Here is a 23,969-nt window from a genome sequence, read left to right as displayed (position 1 = left end):
ATGTCATGCACTTTCATGTGTTACTGTGCCTCTCCCAAACACACGTTACTCTGAGGAGTGTGAATGTCCTAACCTGAAACAAACTGAACAGTGTAGTTTCGAGAAGTATAAGCAGCAACAGAAGAAACTTAGTTAGTTCTCTCTTGTAAGTATTTGTGAAATAATTCTCAATATACTATCTTTGTCAAAAGCAACGACAATGTAATACTTTGATCAGAATATGTATTTTATGGATTTATAGCATGCTGGATTAATTGCAGGTTGGCAATTTGTGTTAACTGCCTCAATATACAAACAGCCAAAGTTGTGAGATCCTCTTTTTATTTAATCCACAAGTAGTTTTGGTTACCTTTTCAAATCAACTGGACAGACGAAATAGTATTTTTATCACTGTTGTGACCAACTCCACAATATTGCTGAAGTATGTGGGACCTGTACCAAACAGGAGTAACAGGGGATATTTAACATATACAGAGAATGGCAGCATGAATCACCAGAGTTTTCTTTGATCCATGGGAGACTATCATAGAAATCTGAAGAAACTAAATTGGCAGATGGTTGAAGATAAACATAAACTATGCTGATAAAGCCTACTTACAATGCTTCCAGAACTGGTTTGAAATGATGACTAGGAATATACTGTAGTATCATTGCCACAGATACTACTACAATGCCACGCCAACACAAGGTTGGCAGCCCATTGTCTGCCAAGCACAGCGCACTCTAACAGGCTATGCAGCTCAATGGAACTGGATTGTGCCTCGTTCACTTCTTAGCTAGATTTCAACATAGGCAGACGCACTTTCATAATCGGCCCTCAGCCAGTTCTGTAATGTTCGCATTGATTCTCTGAGGAGGGGCCTTCAGGCTTAGTCCCTGAGAATATGTTGTATTAGTTCATGGTATTCCATGTTACGAGATTGTCAGTTCATAGCCGCAGCTGCTGTCCTATAAAAACCACTGAAGATAAGTAATTTCATTGCACTATGTGTTTCTTGAATAATAATCCTTCTCTCTAACAGTGTGCCGTACCGCATATCATTGCAACCTGGACTCCTTCAGCTCCTATCAACTAGTCGTCCTACTTATTTTCATTTAGTAATGAGCTGAAAACACCCACACATTTTGTGCCTCTAAACAGTGAGACACAATATATACCACAACCCCTTATGTTTTGCTCACATATGGATCGTGAGGGCACAATTAGATTAATTACAGCCAACACAGAGGCTTTTAAACAATCATTTTTCCCGTGATCCATAGATGAATGGAATGGGAAGAAACCCTAATAACTGGTTCACTGGGATATACCCTCTGCCATGCACTTCACAGTGGTTTGCAGAGTATAGATGTAAATATAGACACAAATTCTGCTGGAGATATACACTGACATGAAGTATCTACCATTTAGTTATGCTATAAATCACCCACACTTACCAACAGCTACGTCATCTGTGAAAAATAATGTCCAAAGAAATAATTTAGTTGCCTAGTGTTCTAGCCTATCGCCACAGAATTGCATTTCTCTATCTTTAAGGGTAAAAAAAGAGGTGATGTCTCTAGTAACAAATGAAAGACAAGTTGCCAGTAGTTATATTTTTAATCTTGCAATATTCAAAATAGTCACGAAACTCAAATATCTTCAAATAATTTTGTAAAAGGATGGCAGTGGAATGAGTGTATGACCATAACAGTCAGTAAACAAATTGGATGTGCCTCTGTTTTTGCATGTTTCACAATTATTTGTGCAATTTCTGTTTGCCATTTTGTTCTGCTGTCTTGCTAACTTTTTTCAGCTTCCTCAAAATTTATCATCAAGCCACCATTTGATTGCCATATTCATATAAATATATAGGTATTATACATTTTCTCTCCACATGTCCAATCAACAATGAGACACTGTACATAGGTCTTTAAAAATCATTTCTGACAAATATTTAAGCAACAAAGACATGTTATTTATAAAACATTTATTGGCAAATACTTCACTTTCTCAGGAATGAAATCGATGGCAATGAAAGTATGTTCACATTTCCATAAGAAACACAATTATTATATTATTGGAAATGCAGTAACATATAAATATACTAAAACAATTATTTCCCAATAACAGTTTTAAATGCTGAACATAACAGTCAAGGTTTTCTTTCAGGAAACTAACAATGACACATAGGAATTTCTAAAGACTTTAAGAAATATATTGGGAAGGTATGCAGCAGTATACAAAGATATACATATATATATATTTATATATTAGCCCAAAGTTGCTTTTAATTTTACATATTTATACAATTCATTACATATCTTTGCTAATAGAGAGCAAACAATAATTTATTGTACTAAAATCTATATATTATGTTCAAATTGTTACAGTATATCCTGCAGTTTATTGTACTCAGTCCAGTCTCAGAAATGTGGTATGGGAGCCATCTGCGACAGGCTGCCCCCCCACTGAGTCCATTCTCCTATGAATGGGGCTCATCGTGGTAGCCAGCTGCTGACAACACAGCAGGCTATGTTCAGACAGTCTCATGCAAACGATTCCTTCCCTGAGCTGTCGTTCGGCTTTTTCAGTGAAGCCACCTCCAGTGATCTGGTGAGAGAGTGAAGAACATCACATTGTAAATATTTATTTGCATTTTGTATATACTGTTAAAAACCTGACATACACTAACACTGATTTCATCAATAATGAATTGAACTTTACGTTTCCAAAGCAAAAACCTTATTCATTATTACATAACTGACTGTTCAATAAAGCTGACAGATGATTAAGAAATATTTATCCATTACAAAATGTCCAATCAACAACAAACAACTTCACACTTCTTATCAGAAGTTGCAGTCTGTTTTATACAGCAGTGTATGTTTACAGAATGTTCTTTTCCATTAAATGCGAGGATTAATTCTATCCTGCACATTATTTCCTCCTACTACTGCCCACAAATAACAAACAAGGTAACTTTTTTGGAAAAGGGGGTTATGAGAAAACATTTCAATTTGAAAAATTAAGAATTATTTGGAACTTTTCACAACAACATATAACTTATGATGTATTTCTTTAACTTTCAATACATTTTGTGATGTACACCTTTTGGTACAACTTAGAAATGGAAAGATAAAACAATGGAAAATTCTGGCTAGAATGTAACAATATTATGAAACGGATAGTTGCTACTAACCATGTGTGGGGGGGGTCCATTTTTGACAGACGCTTTGTTGGCCAAAAGCTCGCTTTCTGACAGTCTTTTTGTCGTGCCTATCTGTGACTCAGCATCTCTGCTACATGTTGAGTAGCAACTATCTTTTTTAAAATATTGTTAAGAACAGAAAAGTGTCAGGCTACAGCAGAACTGTTCTAATGAAAAAAATAAATGAGATGTACACTTGGAAGGACTGTTTTAATGTGGTTTCTTAAATGTGAAGACATAGTTTTGATTCAGCATTGACTGAAGTCAAATACACTTGCCACAATGCTGCTGTATCAGCAAACAAATGACAACACATACAGGGTGTTTCAAAAAAAGGACTTAACAACTTTGAAAATTCATATAAATTAATTCATAGTACCTACAGATGTGATTGTAGTGTCAATTTGTAGGGAAATACATCAAGTTTTGTCTCGCATAGTTCACTAGTGCAGAATCACACCGTACAAGATGGCTGGCTTCACTGGACCCGAGCGTCGCGCGCGCTTTGAAGAATCGAAGTCAGTGACAACAGTTCAGACTAATTTCCACACAAAGTACACTAAAGATCCTAATAGTAGGCCTACAATTTATGAGTGGCATAAATATTTTGCAGTAACAGGGTGCTCAGTAAGAGATGGGAAATCACCAGGTCATTCAAGCATATCTGACGACATCGTTGAAGGAGTGAGACAATGTTTTGTCAACAGCCCTACGAAATCAACCCACCATGCATCTCACAAACTGCAAATCCCACATACGACTGTTTGGCACGTGTTGAAAAACTGTTTGCTTTTGAAACAGTACTGATTTATGATCATACAAGCAATACAAGACGATGATAAAATTGCTCGCAAGAACTTCTGTGCAGGTATGTTAAACTGATTACATGACGATGAACATTTCCTGGACAAAATCATCTTTTCTGAGTTGACTTTTCACTTACGTCGCAAGGTTAACGCACGTAAGTGTAGGATTTGGGGCAATGAAAATCCACATCAAATGTTGCAACTTGTTCGTGATAGCCCTTAACTGAACAGTTTTTGCACATTCAAAAAGAACAAAGTGTACGGCCCCTTTTTCCATGAAGAACCAGCAACGGAATAGTGTACCTGGCTAGATATGTTACAATAGTTTTTGATACCATGGATCAATGTGGATGACCATGAACAAAATGTTTACTTCATGTAAGATGATGCACCACCACACTAACTGGCTGACGTCCAGAGTTTTCTCAGCGACCACTTTCCATGTCAATGGATTGGCTGGGATGCACCAACTGCATGGTCCCCATGTTCCCCAGACCTGTCAATACTCAGTTTTTTAAATGGGGATTCATCAAGGAAATCGTGTTTGTACCTCCTATGCCAGCTTCTCTACCTGAACTTAGAGCAAGAATTTACACCGCCACTGAGCAAGATACACCTACAGTGCTACAGTGAGTCTGGGAAGAAATGACTTCCAATGGGATGTGTGCAGGATAACCAATGGAAGCCACATACAATATCTTTAGTTTATTAGTTTAAGGTAAAAAAGCTTTGTGTGTTTCCATACTAAACAACACTAAACCCAGCTCTGTATATTCTTTCAATAAAATTATGAATTTTTAAAGTTGTAAAGTCCTTTTTGAATCACCCTGTATTTTAATAAAGTTTAATACTATCTAACAATAATTAGTTAAATCAAATTAGTGACAATCATTGTAAGGTGACTTACTTGTGTGTCAGTACTGCTACATATTTCATGAGCAGGATGATTACTGCCATGGCAATGAAATGATACTTTCAACATGCTTGACATTTCTCATCTTTGTCTGTTCCAAGTTTTTGACATGCACTATGATAGTCTCACATGAAGTGAAATGACTGTATGGCACTACCGATCTGGACACCCCATCTGGAGTTGTTCAGCTGCCTAGAGCATGTCTTTCTGTTCGACACCACTTTGGTGACATGCATGTTGTTGACGATGAGATGAAATAATTAGAGCAACCCAAACACTCAAACCCTGAGTCAGAAATTGAACCCGGGAACCCAAGATCTAGAGGCAACAGCACTAATCACAAGACCACAAGTTATGCACATGGTCTGCAGTATTTATTTACAATATTTACACTACATACATTTTTGTAAATGCCATTTCCATAGAACAGACAAATAAAGACATATTCAGCTGTGATGTGTTTGTAGGCTCCCAGAATAAATGCCTCAACTAGATTATTCACTGTGGATTAATTGTGCTTTGGGATATGTCAACAGACAGAAAGTCTACTTCATTTTTTATAATGAGACCTTTGCCAGATATGATAATTTGTTGATTTTATATGTAACTATGATTGGTAGTGAGGGTGTGCCAACAGACATGATATAGAAAGAGTCCATCAGTAGTGCTGCTATTGAGCTGATAAAGTCAGTCACAGCCAAGCAATAAACAAGCATGAATCCTGAGACTTGTACAGCAAACAAACATCACGTATTTACTGCTGTAGCAGTCAACCACACAAAGGGCACAGTGTACTTTGAGAACTGTGGAAATCCTCTGCAATCAAAGGGTTATAAAAAGAATGGATACTGAGCTGAATGGAGAATATGTATACCAACACTGTTGGTGCAATTTACATGTGACAAAACACCGAGTCTCCATGAACCCAGAAGATCCTATCCAGGGAACACATCACCACAAAGTTTCAGTGTTATCACCACTGTTAGTGAATGGTGTGACAACAGGCTAGCACTTGAGCTCTTCCTCAATCTACACAGCCTCTCATTAAGATTATGACTAGAACACATAATGAAGTCAGTTATTCTCCAGCCAGTGTGTCATTGCAACTAGCAATTATCAGTTGTTGGTCTCTTCTATTTTAATATAACTTCCAAATTTTCTGCCTCATTCATACTATACAGTTTATACATAAATTTAATATGTAACTCCTGCCAGTGTTCCGGTTTAGATAGTTTCCAATTTGAGTGTGACTCACAAATAGAACTGCAGTATCGTTAACTTGACACGACATTTTCATCAAGAAATTAAAGGGCTACAGAAGCAATCAAAATATCAGTAATTCTCACATAAATTCTAAAACAGACAGTATACCACATACTATTGAACTAACAAACGTTTTCTTTCTTTTACCTTGAAGTAATATCCAATTCCAGTGACGCTCGAGTTGTACGAGGGCTGGAGTTGACGTGGACTTTATGGTTTGTGAGGTACACACTCATGGAATCTTCTGAAACATCACTGTCTTGAGCACTGCAAGAATAATGGTAACATAGATTTAGAAAAGTACAGTTTTATGTGGCAAAGGAAATACTATGAAATGAAAACAAGAATTATGTGCAAGCATATGCTGCAGCCACAGTTGTCATCATTGATAAAACTTTTCAGATATGTGACTAACAGAATTGCTATCCAGTACTTATCTTCTGGAGGTGAAATTGTAAATAAACCAGAAAGAAAAGTGTAGCAGTACAAAAATTAAATTATTTCAAAATTTTTAGGTCATGTTATTGAATCTCTATATTCAGAAGGATGTAGGTTGCAGCAGTTATTTGGAGATGAAGAGGCTCAACACAGGATAGAGTACAGTGGAGAGCTGCATCAACCCAATCTTCAGACTGAAGATCACAACATTTGCTGTACTTAAAATTCCACATCATCAAATTTTATAGTTTACTCAGGTGAATTATACTTTTTCACACAATCACCACACTTTTCTATACATATAAATGTTTTGGCCACTATTGCAAGTGGATCAAAAGTTAGTCTACGTAACATGACAAGACAGCCACCTATACAGAAGAAAATTTTTTAGTGTAGCTGAAAATATAGATTTCACAGAGGGATACTATCAGATATGCAATAGCCAAAATGGCAATAAATTGACGAGAGAGATCAAACAATAAAAACGTGTACTTCACTGCCTGATAAAAGTTTCATCATTTGACACAAGCAGACAATAGGTGGAAAGAAACATAAGATTGTTTGGATAAGTTAATGAGTATGAGTAGGAGAAACAAACCCATAATGTTCAGATACAGTATTAGTAGTGTCCTGCTTGACACAGTCATATGTTTAAATATCTGGGTATAATGTTGTGAAATGATATGAAATGGAACAAGCATGTCAATATTGTGGTAGAGAAGTCCAATGGTCAACTTCGGTTTATTGGGAGAATTTTAGGAAAGTGTAGTTCATCTGTAACATATAGGATGCTAGTGTGACCTATTCTCGAGTACTGGTCAAGTGTTTGGGACACGCACCAGGTCAGATTGAAAGAAGATATCATAGCCATTCAGAGACTAGTTGCTAGATTTGTTACCGGTAGGTTTGATCAGCATTCAAGTGTTATGGATATGCTTCAGGAGCTCAAGTGAGAATCCTTGGAGGAATTCATTTTGAAGAACACTACTGAGAAAGTTTACAGAACTGGTATTTGAAGCTGACAGCATATCGATCCTGCTACCACCAATTTAATTGCGCGTAGGAACTACGAAGAAAAGATATGAAAAATTAGGGCTCATACAAACAGTCATTTTTCCCTCGCTCTATCCATGAGTGGAACAGGAAAATAAACAACTAGTTAAGGTACAGGGTACTGCTACTCACTTAATTTCTTTAGCTAACTATACATGTCTCTCTACGACACTGGTTTTATAATTGTTGCCAGGATGTATTCACGTTCTGCCATCTCCAACCCTTCCCCTTAACTCTCTCCTAACAATTCATTTCGCTATTAACCTTCCCCCCTCTACTGCCACAAACCTTTACTCTCCCCTCAGCATCCACATGCTCAGGCAATCATTCTTAAATAGAAAGTATGCGCGCGTGTGTGCGCACGCACGATTTCTTAATATAGTGTTTGAATGTATGAAATTGTGAATCTTCAGTTACTTCTCTGCCCCCCTCCCCATTTTCTTTTCTCCAATTCAATTGTTTAAGTACCTATAAAACGTCACTAAACATGCATGTTGCAAATCTTCAAGAAACAGAAATACCCTCACCTGTCAGAATTTTCATCATCATTGCTGTCTTCTCCATCTTCAAGTTCCCCACGAATTGCTGACTGGAGATCCTCTATTCGAGTAAGTGCCAGTCGGAGATCCTGACGTGCAGCAGCTGCTTCTGCTTCAGAAGCCTCCAGCCGCTTTTCGAGGTCACGCTTACGTACGGCCCATTCGGATTCACGAGCTGCCGCCGCCGTTTGTTCCTCACGTAGTTCACGAACAGTACGCTGCAGCTTACGGGACGCATCTACTGCCGCCTGCTCCTTTGCACGTGCTGCCGCCGCCTCATCCTGAAGTCTTTCAACTGCTTCCTTCAGTCGTGCTATTTGGACCTGAAAATGACAATAAAATCTTACATCATTTTACTATTTTCCTTTTAGATCCTTTCTACTAAAAAAGAAGTTTGCAATTTGAAGCTTGAGACTCATTATTGACAATTTTGCCAGCAGAAGCAAAGTCACACTCTTAGATAATAAACAAAAGGAATCCTTTCTTAGCAAACTAATTTATAAAACTAAAGTTTCTGTGCATGCTTGTATTTACTGTAGCTCTTTTCAGGTTCATTTGTGTTACTTTGATTACAGAATGCAAATGAGAGCCAATTAACAGTGAGCCACAATTCAAAGGAAGTCTCCACGATAGATTAATAAACACTATTTCATCAGACCATGATAATCAAGCTACATAAACTCTAAGCTCAGTGATCAGTGCTCACTATTACAACAAATTTTTTACCGGTTGTCTGTTACCAAAGACAAAGGAAAGATTATAAATTGCTAAAAAAAGTTTTGTGTTATCCTTATAATTTGCATAGTTTGTGACATTTAAAATGGATAATCTCTTTCACAATACTCTTCTGCCCATAGGAAGCTGTAACAGTCACACCCTTAAACATCCAGTCCTACTGTCAACATTTGGTCTACTCGTTTGGCTTTCAAGGTGATGATACAGAAACATTAGCATGATCACCTGAACACCACCTTCGAGGTGGCAGAAATCAAATGAGCTTGCAGTAGCTGCTAACAAGAACCCAAGTGAGCAGCACATCAAGTATATGGTGTTCCATTACTCCTTCCACTATCTGTATTCTGTCCAGGGCTGTACTGTTTCATACTGACATTGTTATCAGGTATGATATTTCTTCAGTGTTACTGCCCAAACCAACAGAAATGTTCATTTTGCTTTCACATTGTCACAAAAATATTTCAGTTTTAAGGTGAATGCCAATTACAAAAGTAAGCACCATAATACAAATACATGGTGTAAATATTATAGTTTTACTATGCAAAACAAAAAAGGACTTCTGTTATTAATTTTCAGGACAGTGAGGGTGACATACACATGAAAAACGAGAATAAGCATTAAATTTTAGACTTCCAGAACTAAAAAAAGTCTCTTCCAGCCACGTTTACTGGAGTGACTTCTTAGCTCAATATTTGATGCCTCTTTCCTTTGTTCATGTTCATCAGTACGACTATGGTTGACTGTGTCACAGTAGTCAATATGTAAATACTGATTTTCCACCTTAAATAACATTATTTTGTGTTTTTGGCTATCATATTTTGTGTTCAAACAGCAGGAGGCATTGCAGTAAAAAGCATACCTCTAAGCGAGCACGTGTAGTTTGTTCCAACTCAAGTTTTGACTCCAGCTCCTTGGTGCGCATTTCAAGACGACGTTGTGTTAGGCTTGACGATGGATCACCCAGGGTCTCCATGCTCTCAAGACGAGTAGTCAGTTCTGCAAGCTGTTCACGAAGTGAAGCTCTTTCAGATTCCAGTTCTGAGACACGACCTGCCTGCTCCTGGAGTGCTAGCTGCTCTGCAGATAATTGCTGAACTGTCGAACGGTACTTCTTTAGGACCTGTGGATCAAAATATTTTCTTAATTAAATGTCTGAGGTTTCATTAAATGACCAGAACTTTTTTTAACATTTGCTATCATTTATGCAGTAAATACAGAAACATATTTCCATTTTTCAACAAATTTAGGAGTGACACATGTATCTGTTATGCAGTATGACATATATAAAGTAAGTGTACCTTTTGCTTTAATGTTACCTTACGAGTCAGATGTTTCCATCACTTTTTATATCTCTTACACACAATCATGTGTCCATTGTACATCTGTCACAGCAATTTCTTCCTCATCATTACTATCAATCTATTATTATTATTATTGTTGTTGTTGTTGTTGTTTTATTATTATTAATCAAAAGCTTTTGTTTGAGTATCTTGTAAATCACTGTCTACAGATGTGCTGCTAAAGACTGACATCACTGGACCAGTGAGTCTACAGTAGTTTCTCATTTATACAGGACCTGTGACACTGATACCACAAGCAATGCTTTTTTAATCAATTATTAAAATTTCATGCCCGGTTTACAACTCATTAATACATCCACCCAGTTCTAAATCCATCTCCATGCACACACACACACACACACACACACACACACACACACACACACACACACACACACACACACACACACACACACACTTGTACAGCTACATTGTGTTGATGATCATGTAGAGAAATGGTCTGGGAAAGGGTGACAGAAAAGAGGAAAGTGAGACTGTAGGAAAGAGGGGGATGATGCCGGAGGTTACAGATTGAGGCCAGAAGGATTACGGGAACAAACCATGTGTGACAAGTGTAACTCCTGTCTACATAGTGCAGTAAAGCTGGTGCTGGAGGGAAGGACCCAGATGGCATGTGTTGTGAAGTAACCATTGAAATCAAGCATGATAAGGTCAGCAGTGGCTCCACCTTTGGGTTGCAAACTCTGCTCATGGCCATGGTCTGGTGGTGGCCATTTATTTGCATGGACAGTTGGTTGGTAGTTGCACCCATATAAAGTGCTTTTCAGAAATTGCAGCTGAAGTGGTATGTGACATGGCTGCTTTCACAGGTGGCCCTGTGACAGGACTGGAATTGGTTGAATCAGGTAGGGAGCGGGAGTGGGAGTGGGAGTGGGAGTGGCATAGGGATTTACCAGGTAACTGTGTATTTATTATTTTTATTATTATTTTATTTTTCACATCTAGTTCCGTAGGACCAAATTGAGGAGCGAATCTGCAAGATCACGGAATGTTCCAGTAGATGAAATTCCAACATAAAAGTAATGACAGGTCTGCTAGGCTGGACGATGATAAACATTGTGCCATGCTCACAGTACCTTCTGATCTGGAAGTTTATTTTGTGTCATCGGCATCTGCCTTTGAGATGTGGTCTGAGCAGTAGAGCGAGAGCAGATGTGATAATGCCTACGCATCATGGAGACAAGAGCAAACTTCACTCAATTGGATTATGTTAAATAAGGCAGTTCATTTGTGGATTCTGTCCTTATCAATTTAATTGTGATGTTTGGAATATTAAAACAACTTTACAATCACTGTACACAAGAGTACAATATACAATATGCTGATTATCAGAAGCATTGTATTTATTTCGTGAATTGGATGTTTGATCTTTACTCTTAACTTCCAACAGTAACTACAGCACTCTGAGAAAATGTTCTATAACGAGAGGTTGGGGAGTGTGCTTAATAGTAAGATGAGCAAGGTTGAATTATAGGAAGTCTTAGTTCCTGATCAGATTTTACTTTGCCACTTGATATTACATTAAGAAACCAATGGAACATATCGTAAGACCCAGTACTTCCTACTCCAATCCTGCCCTCATCAGCAACAGGGCCACCTGTGAATGCAGTCATGTCACCTATCAGCTCAAATGTAGTTTCTACTCCGTATTCTATCTGTGCATATCACTAGTCAACTGTCCACTCGAATGAACAGCCACAGCCCAACCGTGTCCAAGACTAGAGTTGACTATCCAGTGGCGGGACACACTGCTGAGCACAAAACACTTTAACTCAATGGCTGCTTCACAACATGTTCCACCCAGGACTCCCTCCAACCCCCTCCCCTCCCCAACTAGTTTTTCAGAACTATGTAGATGGGAGTTATACTTGCAAAACATCCTTCATTTCTGTAATCCTCCTGACCTCAATTTCCACTATATCCCTACAGCTACACTTTCATCCCAACAGTGCCCCCTTCCAATCAACTGCCTCACATCAGCATTATGGGCTGCTTGAACTTACCGGTTCCAAAGCCCGTGTTTCGCATACATATCCGATGCACCTGCTGCCTCTCCTTCCCACATTCCTAGCATGTACATCTGATACCTCCCTCTGAACCATCAGCCATGCTTCGCCAGTTTATATTATTATAACTAATCTCAAAAATGTATCAAATAAGCTATTTGCTGCTATATAGCAGTACTGAACTGTGTACATGTTTTGAATACCTTATGAAAGTAACAACACAATGTAACATATTTCACAAATTAACACAAAAATGAGGATATTTACCCTATATGAGGGTGCTGGTTATGTGATCAGTGTCAGAAGTAAGTTGCTGCCATTATTAATCACAAGTCTAGCATTTCTCACTTGCTTTCACTATCTCTTAAAAAAAAATAATTTACTCATTAAAGTATTGCTATTTTGCCTGCATGGTGATTTGTAACTGGTTACATTGTTTATATCCCTCATGCAGCCATTTTCATAATGTAAAACGCATATATTTAATGCCACAGTCACTTTTTTTTTTTTTTTTTTTTTTACCTCTCCTTACTGAAAATCTCCTTACTGAAAACGCAAGACTATTCAGGTTCTACACTACTGTAAGACAGCATCAAAAAATATTTTCACTGTCAATTTATTACAAGCTGCAATGCAAAAACAAGCTAATACTTGTGGCCCACTGGTACATGAGTCACCTAAATCATACTTTCTTGTTTCTGAGACAATAGCTGTAGCTTTTCCTTACCTCTGCCAGCTCTTCTTCATTCTCTTCCAACTGCGTCCTCAGCTCCGAACGTTCCCTTGCAACGGCTGCCGCTCTATCCTCTGCCTCAGAGCGAGACCTCTGTGCTTCCTCGAGCATAGCCTGAACCTCACTCAGCTCCAGCTCAGCCGTCTGACGCGCCTTCACTGCTGCCGCTCGGGCCACCTCCAGATCTTCCAACTAGTTGCAAAATACAAAGAAAAAGAGGAAATTTACAATATTGAATGGATACTATGGAAGGTAGCTCTCCTGTGAAAATACCAGACCTGTCAGCTTAGCAATTTTTTTTCACAATTTCCTGAAAATTATAATAGCAACATTCTTCAAGCATTAACTGAATGAAATGTGCTGATACTTCTTCATACCAATTGTCATCAACATTATTTATATAGATATTGGTCTAGGACAGAGTCTCATGAGTATAAGTGAAAGGGATTAGATATTATACAGTGTGTTTGGCTATTATATGAACAAATGGAAGAGGCAAGTACAGTACAAAGAAACAGTCAAATAATTCTAATGAAAACAGGTCTGGACACCAATGGTTTCCTCAATACAATGTGTTATGACTGTATGAACACCTTACAACAGAGTTCACATAATCCAAAGTGCAAACATGCACTTGAGGACAAATACATTACAAGTATTCCATATGGCCACCACTCATGTGAAAGCAGGCTTCAACAGTTCTCCTCATCGATGTCTGTACACATTCAAAAATAACAGGCATGTCCCAAATGCATTGGTAACTATCAGCAACGTGTTCCAGGAGTTCATTAACACTATTTACATGCCTGGAATACAACAACAAAAATCCAACACATTCAAGTTGGGAGACCTGATGGTGGGCTAGACATTCCTATACATCCACATGAAAGTGTGCCAGTGCACTATCATGCATGTACCATATAGGGATTCTGTCACCATAAAGATCACTATTGAAACAGTTGTTTAGCTTGTGTCACAGAAAATGAAGGTACGCACCACCAGTAAGTTGGACAGGTAGAAAATGTGGCGGACCTAGTTTTATTAGGATTATTTGCTTGATTATCCTCTGCTTGTCACTTTCATTTGTATCCTTACAATAGTCAAGATGGAAGATACCTGATGCTGATGACTGTATCATCAAAGCACAAGACAGGGAGCATTCAACTTACAAATGTTGACAGTTATCAACAGAATACAATAACTTATACCTGAAGATTATCAAAAAACAAATTTCTTTACCAATGACCTTGAAGAACTGTATGTATGAGAAGTGTTCAAAAATGGTGTAAAACAAGACTGTGGGTAGAACTGATGTCTATATTCAAATGTAATTACCAGAGGCTTGAGCACAACTGCCCTACTGTTTCACAAGCCAATGGATTCCCTGTTCCCAGAATTCCTGTGATTATGACAGGAGCCAGTCTTCCATAGTGTCCTTTAGTTCATCATCTGACTTGAACCACATAGTGTCCTTTAGTTCATCATCTGACTTGAACCACATCCCTCTGAGATGATTTTTTAGTGGACCAAACATGTGTAAGTAGCAGGATGATGTGTCTGTGCTTGAGGAATTCAATGATTATGGGATCTCAAACATTGAAAAAGATTGAGAGCATCAGCTCCATGCTGTGGTAACAGCTTTGAATTTTTTAGCGGGAGGTGACAATGCATGCTCCCACTGCATACAGTCCCACTTTGTATCTGCCTCAAAGTAATGGCACTGATTGTCACCAGCAATGATCTGCTCTAGGAAAGCAGAGTCTTTAAGATTCCGGAACAGGTGGTGGTGTGCTAGCCTCACATGCAGCTCCTTTTGCAGTTCTCTGAGCTTCTTCAAAAACCACAGCGTGCTCACTTTCTGGTAACTCTAACTATTGTATGCAATTGTCCACAATGTACCAACCCTGGCCCCCAGCATCACTGTTAACATTTGTATTCTGAAACATCAATCACTTCTCACTAGGTCATTCACCCTGTCAATGAGTTCAGCCATGATTACTTCAATTGCCTGGACTGGCCTCAGGTCATCACTCAAACACTTCCGGCCTTCATGAAAATGGAGACAACTTTCTCATTGGCTTGTCAGACACACAGTCTCCCCCACATGCAGCCACTTTCCAGTGATGTATACTAGCTGGTTAAATCTCTTCTGATATCAGAGATCTGGTAATGCCTCACTGCTCCACAATTCTAAAATTTTGCACTTTGAATTCAATGATGCCCTTACATGCACAGCTGCATCAAATGGACAGAACACACAACTGCCTGCTTCTCTCCTGCAGCATGTACCCTCACATGTGAACAACCACACCAGACACGACTTCACATCCCTAAATGTCTCACTATGTTCTCCCAAAGTGGCAAATGCAAAGTTCCAACTGTTTTGGTTGTTACAGTGCTTTGTACTTTTTCATTTGAACAATCCTTATAGATGGGAACAAATAAAAAAATTAATAATTTTTGCTTCTTGGGATCTATTTTAGAAAGAGGGGGAAGCTGAATTAGGAATAGCTGAAAGATCATTGGGATGCTCTACTCAGTTTCATAGAGCAGGAACGTAATGAACAGAACTAAGAAACATATTAATAAGCTGAAAGTGTTAGAGACAGTGGTTTGGAGAAGATCTGTAAGAAATTCAAGAAAATAAAAAGTAAGGAACAATTACATGTTAAAGAGAATGGAAGTGAAACAAGGAATATGCAATATTTTGGATAGAAGGAAACTGCAGTGGTATGGAGATCTAAGAAGCATGGAAAAAGTAGAATATTGAATATAAACTGAGTTGTGAAACTGAAGGATGAAAGGAAAGAAGACAACCCATTACTACCTGGGCCCAAAATGTCAATTCGATAATAAGATTTGGTGCAAAAGAAGACATAGAAGACTGAAATACATGGAAAAACAATCTTGAGAAGACAGGGCAGAATATTTGTTTGCTATGTTAAAATTTCTGAGCTAATGTTATAAATGATGTAGGAAAGTTCTTGTAGAATGTAAGTACTTTGGGATTAGAGGAGACCATGCACCGAAAAGCAGAAGTGTTAAGTTGTCAGTAGGCACACACAAAAGAAAGAAAATTTTTCTAGCTTTCAGAGTTATCCTTTTTAGAAGACAAAGTGGAACACACACACCAGGTGGCAGGTATATGGGCTGGCAAAACTGTAGCACCATTGGGAAGCAGTGCATGCTGAAGGCTACATGGGGACATGAATTGGGAGGGGTATCATGTGGGTGCCAATGAATGTGCCACACATTTGTTTGTAAATCTTCACTTCAAATGAGAAGAAATTGTAGGTCAAGATATAGTTAGTAAGATGAGCAAGGAATGAAGTGATGCCTTAAGAGTCTGAAGGGTGTTGTAAGAGGTCACCTGGATTTTATTTGACCAACTGTCACATACCTAGCACTGCCTGTCAGCCAGACTCTATACAAATGAGTAAGATATAAAAATAAATAACAACAAATAAAACGATTATCAAACAAACACACACACACACACAGTCCCTTAACATTTAAAAAGCAAGAATAAGCTATCTAATATTGTTGTTAGGGTTTAGGGGTAAAATCTTTAAGAAAACTGTGAAACTAGGCGACAGAATGGCTGGCCAGTGTTTTCCTTCAAGAGGCAGAATTCTAATACTGCTGACTGGCACATTTAAAAACGATTTTCAGCTTCTGGAGCTGTTAGCTCCTTCCACAGGAAGGAGAGCATGACAGTTTGGGAAAAGAGAGCCTGTCACTGAAGCCCCAGATTGAGAGAGATCCACCTGTATTGACAATCTGGGCTGCAGGTGACCCTCCATCCTTCCAAAACTTATCACACTTTCCTCCCTGCGGAAAAAGCTAGCAATTCCAAAACCTAAGAATAGTTTTTTTTTTTTTTTCACTTTCATGCAATACTGAATTTTGTCTCCAGAGACTAAGTATTGGCCAGCAATTTTGCCCCCTTATAAGTTTACAGTTTCCTTGTAATGTTATTACCATTTTCATATAGCTGTTAATGAGGACCAAAAGTTTCCATATATAAATCAAAGTATAATTACCTGGTTTCGAAGCTGTCTAACAAGAGCTTTGCCCGGAGAGTCTGCCCTCGCCCTCTCAAGCGCCGCCTGTGCATCCCGCAAGAGGGCCTTAGTCCTGCGAAGGTCACGCCGCAGTCGCTGCAGCTGCTCCTCTTCCTGACTGCGACCGGCGCGAGCCATTTCTTCGGCAGCTGCTAACCGCCTCTCCAGTTCATGTCGTTCCCTCAGGAGAGCGGTACGTTCCTCGTGTTCTGATTCTAACTGGGCTTCCAGTGCTGTTTGAGCCAAAGGAAGTGGACAGTTATGTTTTGTGAACTCTGTTTTTATTCATATTCAAATTAAGCCACAGCAATTTTTATTAAAAGTATGGCACAGCAACAACAGACTGCTAAATGTTATCATATTTTGTTTATAGTCTGATTAAAATTACTTGATAGTTGACGTCTGTCGTTTGCTACTACAGTGTTGACACATGAGCTGCCGGCTACTGCTCAGTTATTGGCATCACACGAACACAGTAGATCACTTCACAAATGCTGTTAATGTGTAACATAGAGCAGTGTTGGAGGTGGCCACTGCACAGTATGTCACAAATGTAAGAAGCTCTATCAACAGCTGATTTTAAGTGACCAATGACAGAGGACGCATTTTGTAGCCCTGAATTTAAACTCACATCCTAAGCTAACCACAACCTTGTGATGTGCAGTGTACCCAAGAAAACAGCAATCAACAATCAGAAGTACAACTAAAATCACAACTGCTTTGTTCACAGCAATTAAAGCTAATCTCTATGAGCAAATGCAAGACAGAAAAAATTAGTTTCTGCACTAAAAGCAAATTGTAATTTTTCGTTATCATTGGTAACCTGAAACTATCCTCACACTGGCTACATGAGCTGTCATATTACCAACTGATGAGCAATCCACACAGGACCTTGATTGGGTTAAGCTGCTTCCACTTTTCTCTGTCCATAGCCAGTCTTTTCAATTCTGAATATTTGCCTCCTTTGATATTGTCCAGCATTTGATAGCTTCTTTTTCCTCTTCCCCTTTTCCCTCCACCATTCCTTCTATTCCTTCCTTCAATAAACAGTCTCTCCTCAAACAATGTCCAATCCAGTTCAGTTTTCTCTTTCTGATGACTTTCAGCATGTTTCTTTCTTCTCCAACTCTTCTTAAAACTTCATTCCTTACTCCACCTTCCCACTTCACTTTTTTCCATTCTTCTCCATATCCACATCTCTAGTGCCTCCAATCTTCTTTCATCTTCCTTCCTCAATGTCCAGGTCTCCTCAATGTCCAGGTCTCCTCAATGTCCAGGTCTCCTCAATGTCCAGGTCTCCTCAATGTCCAGGTCTCCTCAATGTCCAGGTCTCCTCAATGTCCAGGTCTCCTCAATGTCCAGGTCTCCTCAATGTCCAGGTCTCCTCAATGTCCAGGTCTCCTCAATGTCCAGGTCTCCTCAATGTCCAGGTCTCCTCAATGTCCAGGTCTCCTCAATGTCCAGGTCTCCGCACCATATAGTGCAACGCTCCAGATGTAGCATTTGGCAAGTCTTTTCCTCAGGTCTTTGTTTAGTGGTTCACAAAGTAATTTCTGTTTCTTCTTGAATCCTACTGTTGCCATTGCAATTCTTTTCCTAATTTCTGTTAAGCAATACATATCATCCATTATTACACTTCCCAAGTAACTGAAATTATTCACCTGCTGTATTTCTTCTCCCCCTATTTTCATACGGCATTTTCTCCCCTTTCCTCCAATTACCATGCTTTTTGTTTTCTTCTTGTTAATTTTCATTCCATATTCTTCTAATTTTGTGTTTAGATCATCTAACATTTTTTTCCATTTCTTTGCACACTCTGCCATCACAACAATGTCGTCTGCAAATCTTATACAATCCACTCTCCAACCCCCTATACAAACTCCTCTCCTTCCATCAAAACTTTCAGTAATAATTTCCTCCAGATATATATTGAACAGTGTTGGTGATAAACAACAATCTTGTCTTACACCTCTTCCCGGTTCAATTTCTTCACTCATCACACCTCCTATTCTTACTCTTGCTCTCTGGTTCAAATATAAATTTCTAATTAGCCATCTATCCCTCCAGTCAACTCCAGGTTTCCTTAAGATTTCCATCAGTTTGTCCCATCTGACACAGCCAAAAGCCTTCAAGATCAATGAAGACAACATATACCTTCCTTTTTTCTCCATTTACCTCTCCCCTATCACTCTCAGTAGCCCAATGGCAACCCTAGCAGATGCCACATAAAAAAGAATGACAGGAAGAGCAAATATAGAAGCAATACGATGATGAAAATGATGTACCAAAGCATTAGAAATTTTAAAAAAGTTACATTTAAACCAGTTAATTGAATAAAAATAATATTCAGACTCATGTGATTAGATTTATAAATTAACAAAAAAATTTGCTCTATTTTATGAGATGAGATTCGAACTGACAACCTTCTGCATGTCACGTTTCTACACTAACTATTGTGTAATGCCATAACACTGTGATAAGGTAGCTATATTTATGACTATGGTGACCCAGCTACAAAAATTCATCCCCTCACAGTGTCAGGTGAAACTTATCTACTGTAAGCCAATTTCTGTGATTATGATAACTGTTTATTTGGCAGGGAATTGCATCTTGTGGTGAAGTATGCAGTATGAAAAGTGTAAAAATGTATTTCATTAGCAGAGAAAGAAAGAAAGAAAAAGAGAGGTGGGGGGGGGGGTTTATCATGTGTTATGAAAAATATGAAATAAAAGTACCAGACCCATGATTTGGGATCCAAACACACCAAAGAAGAATACCAGACAAAGAATTTGATGTGAACTGAGCAACTGCTGTGGCAGTTTAGCAACAGCAAACTGTTTGGGCATGACGTTGAGCACTCTGATTGGAATGAACCAACTCCAAAGCATGTACTGTCAACTACCAAGTAAATTTAACAGCCATCAACTACGAAGTAAATTTAACAGCCCTAACATTTCTTGATTGTAATTTTGCTCATGAGGTAAACCCTTTCATAAAACTTACATCACATATAAAAAAGCTGTATTAGCTCACTTTTTAAATTCCTTTTATTTTTTAATCATCTGCTGCTTCATAACAGGTGATATGTGGGTGTGACCTGTAGCAGTGTGTCCCGCATAAATGTGCTGGATGGGCTTAAAGAAAATGAGTTTAAATTGATGGCTGTTAGACTGGCTTTTAATGTATACTTTGATTTGTGCCACACTCCCAATGACTCTCCTTCATGATAGGATATAGGAACACAATATGGGAGCAAATGAATGAATGAATGAATGAATGAATGAATGAATGAATGCAGATTTTGAAGTTAGTTAATGCTAAAATTTAACTGGTGGTATTCTGCAGATCTGTATAGTGTGACTATTGTTTTGGTCAAAAGTGTAATGCTAGTAATTGCTTTCTGTCTCCCACCTGACGTACAGTTACACATCCCAACAGTAACAGTTCTGTTGTGTTGCGTTTTCAAAGACATAGCAGCATGCTCAGATGTTGATTGTTTTGTGACACCTTTATTTGCTTTGCTGCAGAACACTATCTGTCACACTTCAAACTATTTCACAGATGTACACACCCAAGAAAGTAAATTTGCTTGAAACATGGCTTAGTACGTTATATATTGCTATAATTGTGCTGTAAGCCTAATAATAAAAATGTAAAAAATTTTTACATACCAGGAAATGGTCAAAATGAGAACTCTCATCACAAACAATACAATTAACGAGAACAAAGCCATTTGATTATCATGTTACTTTCAATGAGAAGCAAAGAATGTTAAGTGCGATTATAGAGACATGTAGTCACTGTAAAGAAGCCATTAATTAAAAACATTTGAGCCCAAATGAAGTTAGGTGGAAACTTTTTCACATTTCATGTTTTCACAGAATATATTATTTATCATCCACTGATATATAATCTATGAAAGTCCTTTATAAAATAAAAATTATCACTTTTAGATTATATCATTTTTCTAAGGAAGTCATTTTAGAAAAACAATATTTTATTTCTATGTAGACTGATTTACATTCATCTTTATACAGCCTCAGCAGAGGTAATATGCTAAGATTTTGACTGGGTATGTCATTAATTACTTCTTTCACAACTTAACATGATGCTCCTCAGGAAAATGTCATGGTGTCTACACTGGGACCACTACTTATCTTTCATTGACTCACTGTCAGTGAAATAACAATTTTAATACTGTTGCTCACCATTCATTTTTTCCCTTATGTTCCAGGATCTTCGACAGATACCATTCACTACTTATGAAAGGTATGTGGCAGGTTTGAAATGTTGAACACAAAACAAACCAGTCACACAAAATTAGTTTTGTTGATCTCACATCTGGTTCACTGGACAAAACTTAGTAACCCGAAGACATCACGCCATGTAATGGCACCTCTAGCTTTTACAATGGACTCAGTGTGGTGAGTGAGAGAGTACATACAGATTTTCAGGTATGCTACATTTGGATGAAGCCCCTTGATTAGATTCCAAACTAGTACCAAAGTGAACATTGTGAAGGGAACTGCATGCAATGGACAGAAGGCTGCTTTTTATAGTGACACAAAGCAGAGTTAGCAAAACAACACAGAAACTGGACAGGAGCTGGCTGGAGGTGTGTACCACTGTTCCAAATAGTCCCAGGAATTTTCTATGGGCATAAGATTAGCTGATTTAGTGGACCTGTTGAAGTGCAAAGGGTACCTGTGTGTTGGTCAAATCAGGAGCATATGCATACAGTCCTGTGAACATGGCTACTGTTATCTTGGAAGATGGGAACATCCACAGCATATTCATCATGAACTGATAATGTTGAAATAAACACCCTATGTTGACGTTCACAGTGGCCTGAATGAGTGGCCTAAGTCGTGGTATGAGAAGCGCCACCAAAAATTATCAGAACCATCTATGATCTGAACTACACTCTCTGCACATTGTGGGTCAAACACACTGTAAGACCGTCAGTGCACATTTTAGACCACAATACACACCTCCAGCCAGCTCCTGTCCAGTTTCTGTGTTGTTTTGCTAACTCTGCTTTATGTGTCACTATAAAAAGCAGCCTTCTGTCCATTGCATGCAGTTCCCTTCACAATGTTCACTTTGAACGTGGTCAAGATGGGCTTGTATACACTCACAGCAGCAATTCCTGTCGACTATGAAACCAGACACTTGTCTCAGGCCACTATTGGTTAAGATATTCTTACAAATCCTGTTCTTACACCACATTACAATGCTGTGAGAGGTACATTGTTCCTTGTAAGCATGTTGGACAGTCTGCACCGATGAATCAACAAATTTCGTAAGGTCATTCATAGTGTGGTCATGGGAATGTCTCAACTCCATTGCCACCAAGTAAGTCAGTGATGGGGGATCACATTAACACCTCATACCAACTCTACATAACCTACAGTACTCGAAACTAACATGTGAGCTTTTTTGGGGAGGTGACTGACATGTTGTCCAGTGAGCTTAAAGCAAAACAGCTAACAATAGGATGACCATCTGCTCCTCACACATGAAATCAATAGTGGAAGGCATTCATAAAGCAACAAGACACACTATATCAACTAAATTCAAATCATCCACAATTATTCTTATGAACATGGTGTCTACAAACACTGACCAGAAAGACACAATAGTACCGAAAGATTCATAATGGATTAAGGAAATCATACCAGTTAGCGTTTGATGCCTTTTTGATGAGTGAGAGATGTAGGTATGAGATGATCTGAACTTTTGTTTCGATATGCTCTTTGTGAACTTTACCTTCATATCAATTTTATACCAAACACAAGATACTACAAATGGAGGGAGTATCACCTGAATGTGAGTTCTATTAACATGCTGTGGATTTGCTAAGTAGTCCTATTGGAGTTAAGGAACCACCTTCGTTGAATCCAAAAAGTCTTCCCTCGTGTGCTGAGTTAGATAGATACGTATTACAGTGAAGCTACATCAGCAGTTTTCAAAGTATTTTACTGTACCTGTAACTGTATTATTCTCTGTATGATATCATATGGATAAAATGTTACCTTTTAGTACCATTTGACAGACTTTATAATTCCTTTGTGGAAGTAAATTCCATTTTTTTCCCATTCTTCTTGTCACCAGAATATATATTAGGATGACAACTTTATTTTTACTTTTTCAAATTTATCTTAATGCCAAATTCATAAGGACATTTTACTGTGTGCTTAGGTGGTTCAGATTCCCATTTTCCTGTTAGAGCTACTTGTGCAGCCAAACAAAATGTTTATGGAAGAAATGAGACCAGGCAACATCTGAACTGCACATGAATGATGGATAGATTTTCTGCCAATCATTTATTTACCTATCTCATTTTTCTCTCTGTTTCCATCCTGGACTTTTCATCAGCCAAACATAATAGCCCTGTAACATGCATTCAACTGACCCACAAATTGAATTATCATGCCACATTTCTTACAGTATTTGTTCTTTTCATAATTCTGTTCCCCCAGATAACAAATGCTTATGCTTGTATGAAGAAGGCAAACCACATTTCAAAAGAAACAGAGGGGCCACTCAGTGTACCCACCTTTGACTTTCTTATGTGCTGCACACCGAGCATCCTCGAGCTCTTCATCCCGCTGGGCGGCTTCTCTCCGACTTTCTTTGCGCTGCTGCTCCAAGCTCATCTCTAGCCGAAGTTTTGCCTGCTCCAACAACTGAACTTGGCCAGCAAGCTCATCGAGTTCCTCCTCCTGTCGATTATGAACATTTTCGTGAATCACGACAACTAAAAATTTACAAATATTCTCATTCCAACAATCGCTGAATTAATAATTTAAACACCTGCTTTAATTAATAATTTAAACATCTACTTATTACAAAAGGACTGATACA

General features: G+C 38.4%; 1 protein-coding gene across 1 annotated transcript in view; it reads right to left on the bottom strand.

Annotated features, from left to right (window-relative positions):
- Window positions 1–1,581: 1,581 nt before the first annotated feature.
- The window catches only part of LOC126204302 (unconventional myosin-XVIIIa), a 410,872-nt gene continuing 388,484 nt past the window's right edge, over window positions 1,582–23,969 (bottom strand). The window contains exons 23-29 of the mRNA XM_049938689.1: window positions 23,662–23,827; window positions 17,082–17,335; window positions 13,033–13,230; window positions 9,798–10,058; window positions 8,192–8,526; window positions 6,321–6,440; window positions 1,582–2,593 (exon numbers count right to left, since the gene is read on the bottom strand). Coding sequence (XP_049794646.1) covers window positions 2,530–2,593; window positions 6,321–6,440; window positions 8,192–8,526; window positions 9,798–10,058; window positions 13,033–13,230; window positions 17,082–17,335; window positions 23,662–23,827 — 1,398 coding nt within the window. The 3' untranslated portion in view covers window positions 1,582–2,529. The remainder of the gene's footprint in view (window positions 2,594–6,320; window positions 6,441–8,191; window positions 8,527–9,797; window positions 10,059–13,032; window positions 13,231–17,081; window positions 17,336–23,661; window positions 23,828–23,969) is intronic.

This window comes from Schistocerca nitens, chromosome 9, assembly GCF_023898315.1.
Source record: "Schistocerca nitens isolate TAMUIC-IGC-003100 chromosome 9, iqSchNite1.1, whole genome shotgun sequence".
Taxonomy (NCBI): domain Eukaryota; kingdom Metazoa; phylum Arthropoda; class Insecta; order Orthoptera; family Acrididae; genus Schistocerca; species Schistocerca nitens.
The sequence above is the reverse complement of the archived record's forward strand: the minus strand, read 5'-3'. Positions and strand labels throughout refer to the sequence as shown.